This window comes from Haliotis rubra, unplaced genomic scaffold (genome assembly GCF_003918875.1).
Source record: "Haliotis rubra isolate DU_JTF1 unplaced genomic scaffold, ASM391887v1 Scf872, whole genome shotgun sequence".
NCBI classification, from domain to species: Eukaryota; Metazoa; Mollusca; class Gastropoda; order Lepetellida; family Haliotidae; genus Haliotis; species Haliotis rubra.
In genome coordinates this window covers 127,653-147,086 of record NW_025767604.1, presented here as the reverse complement: position 1 = coordinate 147,086, position 19,434 = coordinate 127,653, and the positions used below count along the sequence as shown (strand labels likewise).

General features: G+C 38.6%; 1 protein-coding gene across 1 annotated transcript in view; it reads left to right on the top strand.

Moving 5' to 3' along the window:
- The window catches only part of LOC124263230 (meiosis 1 arrest protein-like), a 45,508-nt gene extending 26,426 nt beyond the window's left edge, over positions 1–19,082 (top strand). The window contains exons 11-12 of the mRNA XM_046697823.1: positions 12,698–12,817; positions 18,834–19,082. Coding sequence (XP_046553779.1) covers positions 12,698–12,817; positions 18,834–19,013 — 300 coding nt within the window. The 3' untranslated portion in view covers positions 19,014–19,082. The remainder of the gene's footprint in view (positions 1–12,697; positions 12,818–18,833) is intronic.
- The last annotated feature ends 352 nt before the right edge of the window (positions 19,083–19,434 follow it).

The window sequence follows — 19,434 nt, the reverse complement described above, 5'->3', positions numbered from 1 at the left end:
GCAACAGAACTTGAGAAAATCTGGCGTGACATCCCACAAGCCTTCCTTGCACGTTTGATAGGCTCTATTTGTTGTTGATGCACTGCTGTTCTCAATGCCGATAGTGGACATACCCGTTATTGAGCTTGTGACATGGTCGTTTGACCCCTGTCCCGCTTGTTGACTCGTGACGTCATTGTGATTGACTTTTCAATTGAAATTCTCCCGACTTGTTATGGTCTCATGATCCCTCCATTAAAGTTTATATGTACCTTTGACATTGTTATCGTACTTATCAACTGGGATAGGGGCGGTGGGGTAGCCTAGTGGTTAAAGCGTTGGCTCATCACGCCGAAGACCCGGGTTCGATTCCCCACATGGGCACAATGTGTTAAGCCCATTTCTGGTGTCCCCTGCCGTGATATTGCTGGAATATTGCTAAAAGCGGCGTAAAACTAAACTCAGTCAGTCAGTATCAACTGGGATAATATTTTGACAATGCACAGTTTCTTTATGTGGCTAGTATAGCTTCTGGCCATCCACTCTTATGTCAGTGCTGATGCCATTGGAGTTGTTGGTCATCAGTTTAGTCTTCTCTGCACTGATCTGCATACCATAGGCTCTAGATGTTTTATCAAGGTGGTCCACTAAGCTAGCTAGCTCCTCTTTTCCTGCTAGGCCATCAATATCGTCGGCGAAACGTTAGTTGGTGACTGCTCTGCCTCTGATGTTGACTTTTCCTTTGTGGTCTTCAAGTGCATCAGTCATGATTCTTTCCAGGAAGATGTTGGAGAGAGCAAACAGCTTTGCCTCACTCCGACTGTAGTTCTGAACCAGTCCCCTATTTTGCTGTTGAAGTAGGCTGGGCTGGTGGCTTTGTCGTAGAGGTTCTGTATCACTTGGGTCAGGTTGGCATTGATGTTATACAACCTCATGGTGGCCCATAAAGCTGCATGCCATACTCGGTCAAACGCCTTCTTGAAATCCACAAAGACGTGGTAGAGGTCTTCAAGTGCATCAGTCATGATTCTTTCCAGGAAGATGTTGGAGAGAGCAAACAGCTTTGCCTCACTCCGACTGTGGTTCTGAACCAGTCCCCTATTTTGCTGTTGAAGTAGGCTGGGCTGGTGGCTTTGTCGTAGAGGTTCTGTATCACTTGGGTCAGGTTGGCATTGATGTTATACAACCTCATGGTGGCCCATAAAGCTGCATGCCATACTCGGTCAAACGCCTTCTTGAAATCCACAAAGACGTGGTAGAGGTCTTGCTGATGTTGGAGGTACCTCTCGCACAGAATCCTGAGGTTGAAGATTTGCTCTGGTCTGAAACCTGCTTGTTCCTCTGCGATGATCTTCTCCGCTTGTGGCTTCAATTTGTTTAGCAGGATCTTTAGCATGACTTTGCTGGGATGGCCTATTAGGCTGATCGTGCGGGAGTTCTGGCACTGTTGTAGGTTGCCTTTCTTGGGGAGGGTGATGATCAGTGACTGGGTCCACGATGTTGGCCACTCCCCTGTCTGCCAGATCTTGTTGCAGATGGTTGTGAGGGCTGTGATCATTGCTTCTCACACTGCTTGGACCAGCTCTGCTGGGATATTATCCACTCCTGCTGACTTCCCCTTTTTCAGCGATTTTACAGATGCTTCCACTTCTTCTCGAAGGATGGGGTTGTTGTCGTTGTTGGTTCCTGGAGGGATGTTCAGTACCTCTGGGTCTCCTGTGGCTTTGTGACTGTACAGCTCGGCGCAGTATTCAGTCCACCTCTTCAGAATGTCCTGTTCTTCAGTGAGACATTTTCTGGTTTTGTCCTGGATGGTGGTGGTTCGCTCTTGCTTTGTGCTGGTCAGCTCTTTCACAGGCTGGTATGCCTTCTTGCTGTTGTTTTGCTTCAGGTTTTCTTCAATTTCCTGGCATTGATCTTTAATCCAGTTCTCTTTTGCCTCCACCATGCTTTTCTTTTCAAGGATACCTCTCCACTAAAACATTTGTGAATAGCAAACATGATTATGTCTGCTTATCCTTGCGAAGACATCATATTTGAATCTAATAACACCACGGAGAATGTTGCATAATCACAGAGATGATTAGTAACTACTTAAACCTTCTAAATATGTGTGACCTTGTGAACTACAGCAACACAATAATCATTCAAGCGTCATGCAGTTGATGTTCTTTCTTTCATTGAAACCTTGTTTACGTTACTGGGTTGTCAGAACATATGTTGGTTTCTATACACATGGTAGATAGTATCGCAACACCCTGTATTTTTCATGTTACCCCACACTGGACCAAGATAGAGATTCGATTATCTCCAGAATGCTGCCATATATAATATAGCTGTAATATTACTGAGTACGGCGTAAAACTAAACACACTCACTGGACCAAGACCTCCTGCTTCTGCCCTGTCCTCTCACTCCAGCCAAACAACATGCGTAATGACACGAAAGACTGAAGACAAAATCTGTGTATTTTCTTTAACTCATTGTTACACTGGTGAGGAAATTAATTGGAACATCAATGAGGTAATTGCTTCATCACCAATGAAAACAAATATACAGAGCATTTGTCCAAATCAGTGATTGAAATGTACTCAAGCGGTAAGGATGTGTTGTTTTGGTCATCACCTGGAAAGGAAAATCACTGACATTCAAAATTTCTCCTTATTCATACAAGGCAGCATCCTCGATAATCTCCAGGGTATACGTTACGATCACTCTCCATTATACCCTGGATGCATCCACGGCTTAGCACCATAATTTTATTACCTCCCTTTGCTGGCTTTTTATCCAATCAGGTGTCAACACTGGGAAGTTGAGCAAACCAATCACAACTCACTTTCGCTTCTTAAATTATCTAACCGTTAAAACTTGGCAACACAATTGATGCAGAGGTACTCTGAAAGAGGTAGAAGGAGTTCTTTCATATATTTTTTAAAAGTTTCAGATCTGTCAATTTGTCTGTATGATTTCCCCAAAAATAAGAGTGGCACTGCAAACAAACCTTCGCGACTGCGACCGCTATCTTTGTTGAGACTGGAAGGTCTGATGTAACGGCGGCTTAGCTGATTGGCTACTGTGAGAATGTGGAGCCAGCAAAGGGAGATAATATAATTATCTTGGATGCATCCAGGGTACAGTGGAGAGTGATCGTAACGTATACCCTGGAGATTATCGAGCATGACAAGGCAGTAGAAAATACATGCTATTGTCCTTGTTGTGTTACCTTTGCCCTCGTGCCTTGTCTCTCGGACCCTTTCCAATATGTTTTATGATTATAATTTAGGAACTGTTTTTTCTGCAAAAGATGTTCAGTTCAGAGACTAGATGTTAGTCTAGCAGACATCCGTCATGTTATCATCATGTTGCTCTCCATGATGCCAGTATATAATCTCTGACTCTTTTGAGCATTTTTTTCATGTCTTTATGAGGTATGGATGGTGGCATGCTGCAGGTAGAAGCAGATGCAGTGCCTACTTCAAGGGAGATTTCCATCTTGTTTCCTGCAATAATGACTTTCTCTGCAAATCCCCTCAATCAGGATCTGATGATCTTCAGCTCCACAGTACTGGTACAAATAAATGACAGTCCTTTCAAATGATTTCACAAGCATTGTGAACTCGAGTTACTTGACCTAAACATTCTACAGTATGTGTAAATCATCCCCTGTGAACTAAAACTTTTGATCAGATGACAGGGCTCTGTCTTACTTCTTCAAATAAAAAGTTTCTGTTACACGATATCAAACTGCCACATATAGTGTGCACAACCTTTGGTTTCCTGAAAATGAAGACAGCCTCTGGGCTACTTTTCATTATATTGTATTCTTATCATGTAGAAACTGTAAAATATGTTCATTTGAGAGACTAGATGTTAGGCTACTTGTAGTGCTGATATCATTATCTATGGTCGTATGACGTTAACATGCATAGTCATGTAAATGTAAATTATATTCTGTAAATATATAGACCGCCTCCGTGGTGTAGTGGTTAGAGCGTCCGCACGGAGAGCGGAAGGTCGCGGGTTCAATCCCCGACCGTGTCATACCAAAAGACGTTAAAATATGGTACTTGTTGGTCCCTGCCTGGCGCTGGGCATTAATGGGTACAACAAGGACTGGTCGGCTCGGAGTCAGTATACTGTGTCTGAGTGGGGTATTCATGCTTCACTGCGGCATGATATCTCAGTGGGCTAGCACTATAAAACCAGCTTCAGTCTGGGCTAGTACAAGCAGCCGCACAAACACATACGCATGCACGTCGTCATATGAGCGAAATATTCTCAAGTACGACGTTAAGCCCAATTTCACCTCACCTCACCTGTAAATATATAAATGATATTTATAATCGGTACATTAAGTTAGCAACCAAGATTGTTAGTGGCTGTATCTTTAAAGGGGGTTAAAGTATTGTAAAAATATTGTCCTGAGAGGGTATGCAAGTCACAAAACTTTCAAAGTAAACTTAGCTCTGCCAAGCTTTTAATTGCAGTATATTTGTTGTTTTAGGCAATGGCTAAATCACAGTACAATCGCCAGTGGCTGAAGGGATGGTGTAAAGGTGTCTGCACATGACGCAGACCTTTAGGTTTCAAACTATGCATATGAGGCAGACCTTTTCTTTTCCTTTGATGTTCACTGATCTGGTCTTGCAACGGATTGGTGTTTGTTTAGTGGCTTAAAGATGATATTTCTTGATTGACTAATTAACTTAGTGTATACTGATCAATTAAGTATCATTATTTGAGTAGGTATTCTCCTACTTTGAACCGTGTTCAAAATGACACCTGTCACTTAATCATAATAATATGAAAAGTGTTCATCGGAATACTACTGAAGGGAATGGTAATTGGCAGTGGCATCAATCCCAGCAATGGTCTTCCCTGGCAGGGGACAACATTTGGGTTGACATCAACGCCAGCAAGCCAGATGATGCTCGGTGCACCAGCCTTGCAGACTACATTACGAACCAGTGGATAGAGGGTGATCTACACACCCACCTGTGGAACCACCACCAAACCATCGGGCCACGGACCAAACAACAGTTGGAAGGATACCATAGTCGCCTAAACAAAATCGTCAGAAAGGCTCATCCCAACATCACATTCCTCAAGTCAATCCAAATGTCCACTGAATCGAGATTGAAACAATATGCAACCAGAGGCAAACCCCCCTCAAAGGGAAGGAAATATGTCTTATTCGATGAGAGCCTTTTAGCTCTGAAATGGCATCTACAGAATAATGAAACCACCCTCATGGACTATGCAGATAGTCTTTCTTTCAATGCACTTGCATTACATGTTTTGATCGTGCATGCAGGTGAAATGCATGCATGTACACGTTTTGCAAAACACAATGTTTCAAGAGTAGTATTGTGTGAGTTGATGATTCAGTAATATGGCTTGCAACCAGTTATCTCAGGCCACAAAATAGCAGAGAAGGTGGCATGTCCTTGAGACAGATTGCAAGATGTGTTAATGTCTGTCACAGCGTCATCAGCAAGTTGCTGAAGTGAAGGTTGCCGCTGGTCAAGGTCGACCGAAAAAGACCAATTTGGGGGGATGATAGACGGCTGCTACGAATGGCACGTCAGGAACCATTTTGTTCTGCAAATCAGCTCCGTCAGTGATGGCAGCAAACGACCGGAGTGAATGCGTCACGGGAGCTGGTCAACAAACGTCTCTTAGCTGCCGGTCTACGAGCTAGTCGTCCATCGAAAAGGCCCAGACTGACCAATCAACACATGCGCCTGCGTCTGGCTTGGGCACAGGCACGTCAAAATTGGAATTTGTGCACTTGGCGTCGTATCATTTGGTCTGATGAGTCCAGGTACCACCTGTATGTTACTGATGGCCGTTTACGTGTCAGACGTCTTCCCAACACTGCACTCAATTCTCAAAACATTCTGAAAACGGTAGCTGGTGGCGGTGGATTGCTCATGGTATGGGCAGCTTTCACACATGATCAGAAGGTGGACATCAAAGTCATACAGGGCACGCTGAATGCAGAGAAGTGTGGCTGTGACATCATTGAGAACACCCTGCTGCCTTTTCTGCATGCCAATCCTCATGTTGCGCACATCTACCAGGACGACAATGCACATCCTCATCGTGCTAGGATCATTACCGACCTTAAGAGACAGCATAACATTGAATCCCTCGATTTGCCAAGTGTAAGTCTAGATCTTAATCCGATCGCTGTCAGGAGGTGATTCAGGCTCATGGCGGATACACTCACTACTGGTGACCCAGTTATTGTTTCAAATGTCAATTTCAGTGGATTCCATTTCAAGAAATTCTATTGTTCCACAAAACATTACAGAGTTGGCAAGATGAAGACATTGTTTTATCAAAATGTGAATACCTTTTGTTATGTCCATTTTTAGTGAATTTACCACTATATTTCTCCAATGGAATAAATGATCTTGATTTCATAAACATAGTGTGTTGTGTCGGTGCAGTTACTTTCCAGATAGTGTAGAATGTATTCACATACCAGTTTTGAAGGTCACGTTGCATTTTGCATACCAAACATGCATCTGAAAGCTTTCGTAGCTTCACAGTTTAGGTGTTGCTTTAAATTTTACCATCAGTATATGTGCACTGCGGTCGTGTAAGACTACGCACCTAGATGATAAATGGAACATTCTGTATCAAGATTTAACCGAACTTGAAGAAACATATGTCAGAATGACAGATTAGGAAAATATGATACCATTTATATTTTCGGTGCTATTAATTTTAAAACAATTTCAAAAGGTGACTGAAGGATAAGCCTGTTTTCTTTTAATTTTAACTGGCAACTACATATTATTGTGTGAGCAGAATTGAGCGAACCCTAGGAAATATTTATAGTATAACTGGTATTTTTTATCTGATATGAAATCTCAGCAACATTTAAAAAACGGACGGAAATCTACATGAAAAACTAGAAATTGATTCACATGAACTTCATATATATTACACATATTTTTTATAAAAAGCATACCAATCTTTTTCTTAAACTTGGAAAATCATTAACTTAGGCTTCTTGTAGTGAGTGAGTTTAGTTTTACACCGCACTCAGCAGTATTCCAGCTATATGGCAGCGGTCTGTAAATAATTGATTCTGGACCAGACAAGCCAGTGATGAACAGCATGAGCATCAATCTACGCAATTGGGATACAAAGACATGAGTCAACCAAGTCTGCGAGCCTGACCATCCCATCCCGTTAGTTGCCTCTTAAGACAAGCATGGGTTACTGAAGATCAATTCTAACCTGGATCTTCATGGGTGCTAGGCTACTTGTTAAAAGATCTAGAAAGTTTTTGAAAGTACAACCAGTATTGTCCTTTTTACTGCCAGTAAAAAAATTAATAATATTGCTATTTATGAAACTGAAATTATTAAAGGACAAATACTTTAAGTATTTCAAATACTTTAATAGTACATGGTGCATGCTTGTTTATCAACCGTCTTAAAATTTTGCTCAGGAAACGAAAAGATTTCTGACTGACAGAGGGATAACTATATATCCCATGGTATTACACAGTCGTTGGGGGTAACTGTTATGAAATCATGTACAATTCGATGTACCGGTAAGTGAAAAACTATTGCAAGAACCGTTGAATCAAATCACCTCACCCAACCGCATCTCAAATATTCAAGTTAGCCTGAACACAACCCTTCAAATTATTGAACTTCCTTTACTCAGAATATCTTCTGTTACTGTTATGTTTTGCTTGGAATAGCATTCTCGCCTAGCATGATACTGAAAATTACTTCAAATATACAGACTATGAGACCAAGGGTATCTATCTCTGTTACCCCATTGAAAAGCCCATGGTGTTCAGGGTCACCATCACTAACATTCAAGCCACCTGATATGTTAATTAATATCTTGTTCAGTTATTACTGTCTCTAGTTACATTTAGTTCATTCCTTCAGTTTGCAGCAGAGAATATAGATCAACCTGAGAACATGGATTAACGCATACCGATGACGTTTTTGCCAATCAGGTGACTGTTTGCCAAAGATGCCGAGGTGTTGATGCGCTAAATTAATGGGTTCATATGTCCTGGGTTCATATGTTACGGAGATGCTGAATCAAATTGCTTGATGTCTTGATCAATTCATGTAGAATATTAAATGAATCACTAGATTGTATCATTCTCTGTATTGAGTTATGTCACCTTCATGCCTATGATCAACCTGAATCCCAGAGTCAAAGCTGTTTGTGAGTGGTCAGACAAAGAAGTACAATGTCGGTACACATTTTGATAAGCCACATATATTAGGTTAACCAGAGTCAAGTGATCTACACAATAATATTCACATGGAAGTCAGCTGGTTGTATTTGACAGATAATATCTCACCTAGGCCACTGTAATGGATTCACTGTGAGAATTTGTGACCCATATGTTGACATGGTAGTTCAGTCATGCATGATCTGGTCCCGTGTACTTCAATCAGTTCCATGAGGTTACAGCAGAAAAATATTGATGCAGATTGCAGTCTTTAGCAATAAATACTCTCTTCTTTTAGTAAACCTAAACTTAGTGTCATGGACAAGTACCTGTAGAGCAAAGGCACCACTTAGTTTCTTAATTGAACTCCTATTGGCTTTGGACATAGAAGTTGCAAGTATACTACCATGGACAAAGTCAAACTTATTGCCAAGGAAACAATAAATACACATTTCAACATCTTAAAATAGCACAGGGCTCAAGTTCATAACTTTGATGAGACAGAAAGAGGAACTAAATTGCATGTTCCTGAAGTTGTGTTTATTTTACCCTTGAAAATACAAAATATGTGCTCTGAAAAGTCTTTTGTCTATGGTTTTATTCAAATTATATGACTCTTTTCAAGCCCATGTATTAGTAGTTCCATGTATCCTCTTTGAAACTATACACATAAGAGTACATTTGGGTCTCAATATGAGATTTTAAAAATTATTCTCTGAAAATTTCATCTTTTCAATTTTTTACTCCATAATAGGATTTAGAATAAATTTATTTGACTTTTCAATTTTTTAACTTTTTACCCCAAAATAGGAATTGGCATAAAATTATTTGACTTTTCTAATCCATTTATTAGTAGTACCTTGTGTTCTCTTTGAAAATATATATAAAAAGTTAAATTTGTGTCTCAATATGAGATTTAAAAATTATTCACTGGAAATTTCAATTTTTTATCTTTTTACCCCCAAAATTAGGTCTTAGCATCATATTTCAAGGGAGGACTTTTTAGTTACAGCTTAAACATGTTGAAAACACTCAAATCATTTCTGTACCAATTATTTTGAGGTTTTGTCACATTTTGACTGGACTAATATGGCTGAAATATTGCCGAGGTGCCGTTAAATTTTTATTCACACGCACACTCACTCACACCATCAATGAACCCCAGTCATATGGTACTTGCTCCAAAATATTCCATGCATATGCAGCATTTCTGTGGCACCAAACATGAGCTTGAACACCAGTCATGAACAAAAGAAATCAACATTCATCTGACCAGTGGACCCTTCCTTCCCCATGACCTCAAATTCCAGTGACATCAAGCTTGATACCAAGCTAGTCATACTGTTTTGTGCTCTGGGGACGGATGTCTGATAGTTTTTTTTCTGGCTATATTCCAAGTCAATCAGCTGACAGTCAATAGATGACGACCAACATCTCTTACATTTCTTGCAATAGCCCTAAATGACATGCCAGCATTCCTCATAACTTGCCATCTTTGAACAGCTGTCTGTTGAGGAGGCCCAAATATTTACTCCTCAACAACGAAATCAGTGGATTTTCCAAGATATCGAGCTGTAAGAACGGCTTGCTGAACTTGATATTTGCTTAATGATGAGTACACATATTGCTTGTGATGCTTGCCATTAATCTTAGCATGTGCATATCTAAAGTCAGTGTATGGTATGCCAAACTCAGCAATATAATAAACATAATTATAATATAAATGTCTGTATGGGGGTTAAAAAGCATATGTGTTGCAATACTTTTTTCTATGTGTATATGCTGTAGATCAAAGAATGCTTACTTAGCATGCTTAGCCTTATGATTTACTTTTATGGTTCCCAATCAAAATCAATCATATTATATATTGGCAATTTATTTAGAGCATCTCTTCAAGCACTGTTTTAAATTTGGTAGCAATCAAAATTTGATTTCCTGGTTTGTGATAAGTATTACTGTAAGCACATTTGAAGATTATTAAATAAATGTTAAATGTGTCAGGAAGTATGTTCAACTGCATAAAAAATGAAAATCTCTAAAACTTCTTCAGAGATATTCCAAGTTCCATGAAGTGTAGTAATTTTTAAGTTTTTGTGTGTTGAATAAGAAATCTAAAAGCACTTAAATTAGTATTTTATATCTTAATTGAATGTAGAAGGATGTGTATACAGCACAGATTATGTTGGTCAGCTTGACTAAACTGTTCCAAAACAATTTCCTTATATATTTCAAATTTTCAAATCATTCTTTTTAGTACACAAGAAATACATATGAACCTTTTAAACAGTTCTACCCCATAAATTAAAATGTGTAATTCTTTTTTTCTCTTTTTAACATTAATGTAATGAACATTTAAAATTTTCCATATGATTGATCTCTTATGTCCAAGGCACTTTGCCGTTTTCTGAATGGGAATATTGAAAGTCGTTGCTATTATTCAAAATTGCACCTTTTTGCTATCAAGTAGATGAAAATAATTTACATTTTAGAATCTTATAGCCAATATCTCAGTCATGTAACATTCTATCTAAAAGAAACTTCTATCATGTAATGTCTTAATACTGTAATTAATAGTTTAAGACAATATATCTTTTAGTTTTGTATTTTATTTGTATTTCGTAAGAGAGATGATTATGGCTCTTTTATGACATCAATCATTTTCTTCCAAATGTGTTAATGTTTTCCCAACTTCTCAAAATGCTACCAAAATGCCAAACTGTAATGTTTGGTATTGGATTTCTCTGTTACAGTAGGCTATTACCATTTATTTTACTGGAAGCATATCATGCAATCATACCTGGTAATGATTATAAAACTGACATCCATTTTGAGCCAAAATGCTTGATAAGTTTGATAAGCTTGCCATTGTCATATCAGCTTGCCCTCTTGCTATTTGTGAAATGTTTCTGCCAAAAAATGTCATTTACTTAGTATCATGTTTGCAAGACTACAGTGATTTTTCAGCATGGATCATTTTAATGAGGTAGTTACGACTGCTGGAGGTTGGCTATGAGAAGGGACTGCGAGCTGCCTGTAGATTGATTCTACATTGTATGAGTAGTGTGCGGAAGCAGTGTTTACCCCAAGCTCCTACAACAGGCACAGTGGTCATGTGTATCTTGCATATTTGACAACAAATAGTAACTTGTGTCTTGTTTCAGTCTGTATAATTGATGAAAGGACATTATTGTCAGTGATGATTGTCCACTGGGTCATCAGTCCAGCAGTCTTTCCTTTGTTCTAATGGACAATTATGAATGTCAACACAGTCCAGTTCTGAAAAATTTGTAACTGTGAATGCATAAAAAATTGATAAATAAAAGTACATTGTCGGTGATGATTGTCTGCTAGGCCATCAATCGGTTTCCTTTGTTTTAATGGACAGTGGTGGATGTCAGCGTAATACAGTTCTGAAAGTATGTTGGTGACAATCCATAAAAAATTTATTCATGAAATATGAATTTAGCAAGACGTGTGAAAGAAAGATTGCACCAAAGCTAAAGCGAAATACGCAAACCTGTTTCCTGTGAAAAAAGCTGATTCATGAAGATTGAGGTCAACACATATCTGTCATAATCTTCATATATTATCATAGTGTTTTCCAAGATCCTGTTGATGATGTAAAGTCAAAGTTTTCATTAAATTTGGACTGTGCTTTATGATTCTGAAGGTCATTGTGGGCAACTTAGGTTCCTGGATATTACACAGCAGTACACATAGGAGAAATTTGAGAATTACAGACAGATTATTGCCAACACAGCACTGAATTTCAAACAAAAACAAGTATTGTTTTCTTGTTTATTTCCAACATTTTTGTTAAAATAATGATTTTCATCTGTAAACAACATATAGAAGAATGTCTATGTCCAATAGAAGATAGGAGTTTTTATACCCCTGACCAGAAAGGTTGGAGATACATGTAAAAAGTTCCACATCAAATTTGTTCAACCATTAACACTACAATCATTTAATGGATTAAGAGGAACCAGTTTTATGGATAGACTTCTTTATTGCAATAGATGCGACAATCATTTAATGGTTTGCTTTCAGATTTGGATAATGGGTTGTTTGTTCATAGGAAAGGTGCAGTGCAAGGTTGGATGCAGGTAGATCTTGCATTGTTGTCAAGAATAATCATTTTTAGTTGTTATTCAGCTGAAGTTGTGAGTCACGATTGGAGGTACTAGTGAGCCTTTGCTAACAGTTTTTTGCTTGTTATCAGTACCTTGTTTTTTGAATGTAAGTAGTATTTTCAGGGAAATTTAATTTATAATTTATATATTATGCTTTTCACTTCCACTGAAACTGCATTTACCCTTTTGAATGATGACATGATTTAAGAAAACATATTCAAGGCAAATATCAAGCTTATTTTCAGATAGTAGAAACATTAGGTGTTCTTATTCAGGATATGGCAAGAAAAAGAAAATATTCAGTGCCAATGACTAAATGTTATGGTTGCATTTGACACATTTTTATCTACATTTTCTTTTGCAGATCGATGTCCTGGACACCTTCAACCCTCTTGGCCTTACCTCAGGACTTTTTGACTCTCTCAAGTGCCCTACGAAGGGCAGCAGGAGCATGTCTCATGCTAGGAAAAGAGAAACAGAAAAGGTGAGGCTGGCAAACAAATGTGTGAACATCTTGAAATTGTTCACACAAGCTCTGAATCATCGGATAATTCGTCTGCACTGCCCTAATGTTGACAATATCCATCTACCGGTATGTTGATAGACTAGGGACTGATATGGACAAAGTTTACGAAATAGACAGCCCGTCCTGAAAAGATTCTTAAAAATCAGGGGGGAAATATGAAAAAACTCTGGAGTTATTGATCAATCTTATCTCAACCCATGTGGCTGTATCACCCATTTAAAAACTCAATTTATCAATAGAATAGTACTTCTCCAACATGAGATAGTTTTGGGGAAATATCCCCAATAGCAAGCCTGGCCAGGAGGATGTTATGGCATGGTACACCAGTATATAAACCTATGGAGGAATTGTTGTAACTCACAGAAGAATTTGGATGATATTGTTATCAACATATTCCCATCAGTGCACTCTCCTTCTGTTTCTTATAAATGACAGATAATGCCTGACATAGGTTTTCATTCAATATTTACTGAACAAGAAGGTCTTTAATACTGAATATTATGGGGATGTTTTAATGAATTGTGTTCCTCAGTCTTCACAAAATGCATTTGCAAATTTCACATCTTTAAAGAATGACTAGTAGGTTAGGAACATTAATTTCTTGGAGTCTTTAAGATAAATTCAATCATGACTTGGAACGAGCTTGTAGTGGTCATGAAATGAAACAGACAATACCAACCTTGTGAAAAATATTGTTAATGCAAACAAGTGTTCCAGAATTGTTTGTGTTCGATTATGAGAAAACATGATACCGGTACTTCTGTTCTGTTCTGTTCTGCTATGGCAACAGTGAAGCAAGTTAGTAATGAATGGTTGAGCCATGAGGAACACATCAGGATTAGATAGAAGCTGAAGAGAAAAATCACATACTACTACATGTTGTGAAACAATACTTTTAATTGAACTAAACAGTTTAATATATGCTGTACCTTGGCATGCTCATGGATGTACTGTTATTCAAGAAATGTTGAAATGTATACTGGGTATTTTGAATATGTCGATGTTCTTCATTTTTACATATAAAAATTAACAAATGATGATAGTATATGATTTATTTGAAAAAGGTTTCAAGGAAGATCCAAGATGGCAATGGGGCAACTCATGTAAAAATTCATAGCATGTTTTCATTGAATGTTAGTTTTTAAATAAGATGGAAACAAATTCATAATCTCAAGTACTATCCTCCCTTATTAAACACACTACCTTACTGAGTCGAACAATTTTAAATAAACCATTTAATACCCTTACAATTGCCATATGTTCCATACTTGACAGTTGACGATATCATTGCATATAACTTTCATCCAACAAAGATTATGCCAGATGAGCTTATTGCCTTTAGACATTATAATGTTTATTGTGCCTCATTGCCTGTAGAGGCGAGGTGAGGTGAGTGAAATTGAGTTTAACATCGCACGTAAGAATATTTCGCTTATATGACGACGCGCATGCGTTGCCTGTAGAGAAGTTTTGTTGCTGCTGACTTTCAAAATTTTGTACTTGGTTCAATAGACTCACTCTGAATTGTTCTCTAAAAAGCTAGTTTAGTCAGATCAATTTGTGTCCTTGTTTTACGCATCTGTTGTAAGTAGAAAGTAGAAAACTGATACTTTGACCTAATCAATGGTATGTTTATTTCAAGCTCTGAACTGTCTTTCTATTTTAGAAATAAATAAAATAGCTACCACAGTTTGTCTTATAATCAATATAACGTTTTATATAGTAAACTCAATTCTGAGATTATGTGTTGTTTTATTTGAATTTTTTCTTTGCATACCAGCCACAATAAGTAACTGCCCACTATGAGCAATGAGAACAGCAGTGCATTCGTCAACACATAGAGTCTAATCAAGCAGGCATGGAAGGCTTGCCATATTCTCTGCAACTCTTCTTCCAAATCAAGAAAGTTATCTTGCGGATTGGGTACATGGCGTAGATGTCAATCCATTTCATGCCACACATGCTATATAGGGAAGGGGGTGTAGGACAATTCCACACACAGACAATTCACCACACAGACATTTCCCCACCGGACAATTTTCCAGAAGACAATTCCCCAGAAGACAATTCCCCATCACATGAGTGACAATTCCCCACACCTTAGGTTTTTTTTATCCCCCCGGCATGTGCCTTTGCTATTTGCAGATGTTTGGCATTTTTATTTTTCCCGGTTTCCATGGAAACGATTCGGACTTAGTCTCAAAAGGGAAGGGTGGGCTTCGTTTCCAGGAGCACAACTCGAAAACCGTTCAATATCTGTCAACAGAACCTTGGCAGATCTTGAAGTGGTGCCTTTTGCTATTTACAGATTTTTGGCATTTATATTTTTATCGATTTCCATGGAAACAATTTGGACTTAGTCTTAAAAAATATCAAGCTGGACTTTAAGTAACTGTCAGATGATTTGTTCTTTCAAATATGTGGGGGCCGGGGGGATATGTCATCTTCTGATGACTCTTGTTTATGATTTGTGTTGTTGAGTTCTGAAGAAGTAGTTACAAAACAATTGCAATGACTCTACAAGCTGTAACTTCTGTGTTTGGTGATCACGTCAGGCTGCAGGGTTGTTCTACCACCTGGCACAGAGCACATGGCGCAAAATCCAGAATTTGGGAATCTTCACAGTACAAAGAAGATGAGGAAGTACAGTACAAAGAATTCTGTGCTATGCTCGACGTTCTTCTGTTGAAGATGTTGCTGCTGGCATGAACTACGTAAAAGATCAATTCCAGAAGCCCTAGATGATCTGGTTGCCTATTTCGAGTCAACATATGTCAACGGTTCCTACCGCTGCATTCAACCCCCTCGCTCTGCTGATGGTACCATTCCAGGGATGAGAATGCACCGTGTTCTGCCACTGTATCCTCCTCAGCTCTGGAATGAGCCACAGGCTACGGTGAACGATGCTGACCGTACAAATAATCTCTATGAAATCTGGAACCGTGGCTTCCAGCAGTTGATTTGACACAGTCATCTGTCTGTGTGGAAGAACAATAGAACATCTACAGAAGGATGCAGGGAAAGTACTGACAGTATTGCACCAAGATGACAATAGTCAACCTCCCTCCAAGCGTGTCAAGAAAGCATCCAAAGATCACCAACAACGACTTAAGAACCTTTGTGTTGCATATAGTGCTGGACAGAAATCCCTGGAACAGGTCCTGATATCCATTTCAAAGAACATTCGTCTTGGCTGAAGGAAAGAATGTGCAAATGTAATCATTGTTATCACCTGTGTGTCGGATACTGTGCCTCTATGTATTTATTACAGAATGTGTTGTTCAAGTGAGGAAAATTGTCTGTGTGGGGATTTGTCTGGACACCATAGGGGGAGAGATCTGGAGAATTTGCAGGCCATGGCAGTACTTGAACATTGTTTTGTTGAAGCAAGGCCATAGCAACCCCACCACTGGGAGGCGAGGCATTAGCCTGTTGTAATGCCAATCCTGGGCCATGAGGTAGAAGAGCATCTGATCTCTGTAGCCCACACACGTCAGATTCCCCTGAACAACTAAGGAGGTTCTCTGAAGGGCACTTATATATCCCACCCCAAGTTGTCACAGAACCACCCAAAAAAGTTTTTCCTTTTCATGACAAAGGATTATAGATGACGCTTCCCAAGATCTTTGTAGACATGTTGACTTCTGTTACTATGGGGAATTGACCCGTATTAGCATGTATGAGTGCCGCCCACTGGCGCTTGCCATTGTGCGCGAAGGGGCCCCAGGTTGTCCCGATCAAGTGTAGCGCTACACCGACCATGTGAGAGTCTTATGAGCAAGGCGTGTGTCATGCACTGCACGTGCACTAGCCTACATCTGCTCTACCTTTCACAAACCAAATGGGTTTGCTCATTGCCATGCACCGCCTACTTCTCATAAACGCGTTCTCTACACCGGTCCAACTTATCCTTGTTTTCCAGTAGGTGTTTGCATGTATTCATGTGACCACCATCTGGCCATTTACCAACGGATTCGTGGGTTCTTTAGTGCACAGGGTTGTGTACTGTACACTAGGGGTTGTGACAACACTGAAAGAGTCTGCAAAAAAAGTTGACTACAAGGTTTTTTTACACCCGATCACAGGTGGGTTTGATTCCGGCACCTTAAGCTTGCTGGATCACTAGCCACCATGCCCCAAGTTGTGGCTACAGCATTCGTGCAAATATCATGTTTTTCACGTCACTTGATGACAGATGCATCATATTTCACCAGAGACCATATGGTCTCTGATTTCACTAGTCTTCTACATATGTTGTGTTTTAGGAAAGTTTATCTTGCCATACTGCAGGTGAAGGTAAGTTTACAACATGGTAAATCTTCTTTCCATCCATCTGTTTCTGACCAGCTGAAGGGATGTTCCTAAACTTTAGCAATAAGGCTTGAACAATGAAAAGCATCTGATTTCTTGATAGCATTTATATAAAAAACAACAACAGTTTGTTTTTAACAGGAAGGAAAAACACAGTCGGATCATGAAAAAGCTTTAACAAGCACAAGGTCCATAGGGATGTGAAACAATCCCAGTATGTGTAATACAGTGGGATTCAGGTTTGCTTATGTAATTATGTAAAAAATAGGAATAGAATGAATTAATGAATTAAATTTCATATTTAAAAAAGTTTTAGAAATTTTTCTTAGATACTACTAGTCCTAGAGAGCTCACATTTTATGAAGGACCATAATGTCACTTAAAGTTGTTAATCAAACAAACTGTTCAGTTATATTGTTTTTTTTAAATATCCCACCATTCTAGCAAATTTTAGACTTCTTTTATCTCAGAAGCCAAATGTTCATAGCTGATATTCCTCTAGGATTTGTTGCATTTCAGTGGAGTCAGTGGATTAAAATAAGATTTAATCAAAGCATTTAGAAAGAGAGCAGATGGTTATTATTAGTTTCTCTCAGCACTATCTGCAATTGTTGACAAAGCTGCACAAACTTTTTAAATTTCAGTAACCTCTTTACCACACTCAGATCGTTTAGATTAATTATATATTCTTTTGAGAATGTTAACTTGAAATAATACTGTTGTTTCATATCAAGCAGAACAAACTGCAAGGACAGGCTTTCCTTTGTTGTTGGTTTTAGTCATGATTACATATAGCATAAAGGTAACTTTGAATGTCAGCTGGTGAGTGACTGAAATACATTTTCATAGTTATTCTGCTTTTGCTTCTGATCTGTACATAGCCCTGTACATGCAGGTGCAGATGTCTTGGCACCAGAAGCTAAAAGATATCTTTGAAGATCACAGAAATGAGTAGAGATGCCTCTACAATTGCAGAAGTTTGATCTGATTGTGACACGGATGCTATACTGAGAGTTATGTCTCCCCCTGAAGGGTCGGGAGACATATTGTTTTTGGTTGAGTTTCTGGCGGCGGAGGCGTTCCCATTGTTTCTGGAATATAACTCTAAAACTACTTGAACAATCTTCATGTATTTTCATACTTAGAGATTTTGAAATTGAAAGAATCATATGAATTGTTTGAGGTCTCAACGTTGAATTGGGGGAAGAGGGAGACACCTGTTTTTATGAGTAAAAACACTTTCTAGTTAGCCATACATTTGATCATGACTTACTGTGTTGTATGGAAATATTGTATCCTTTGATACGTATTTTCATGTATGGCACAAAGTGCATCTTACATCATAGCTACTGCTGATGAACATGTTTGTTCATTACTAAGACATGTTCTTATGTATAACTATGTAATTCAGTGCACATGCAGCTATGAGCTTTTGTTATTATTGTATAGTTTTAGTTTTGTTCATTACCCATGTCTAAGTTTATGATGTAATTTGCAAGTATATGTTTAGCTGATATTCAGGTGAGCTACAGCCCAGTGGCTGGATCTTGTCTTGTATGATTTCAAAGCAATAAACCATTAAATGTCCATTTCAAACAGTTTACACAGTTCTAGCGGAACTATTACTGTTGTACTTAAATGGCCTCTTTAAATATCTGTGCAGGAAACCTTCCCATCCCACTGCCCATCTGTCAACAAGGTGCGTGGAGTGACCACAGTAACCTCCTTCTCTCCCGAATCACCTGCCACCCACACAGTGCACAGCATGCAGCATCAGCATCGACAACAACAGAAACAGAGGCAACATTGTGTGAAGAAACCCTTCCTTACTGAGCTGGAATGATATTTCCCGGATTGTTATTACCCATGGTTAATGTTGGGAAACTCTCATCTTTATGAACCCTGGTGTGAGAACATATGTCAGTTTGTAATAAACATCTTATGTTAAAATGTTGTGTTTGTTTATAGCATTAAAAATATAATCTCTACAAAGAAACTAAAGGAATCTGCAATGAGACACAAAGCAGTCTCATAAGGTTCAGATTTGATGGTATCAAGATACATTTCATTCAATAAATACATTTTATAAGGTATTGGAAGCTGAAACCATACGTAGATGATAAGTATTTATGTAGGCACCATCATCTCCATTTATCTTTGACCTTTGTTGATGACATTACTTAAATAGAATATGTATCATCTCAAATACTCCTTTGGTAGAAACGGTGATGCTTTACTAATGTGTGTTCTTGAAGGATGTTTTG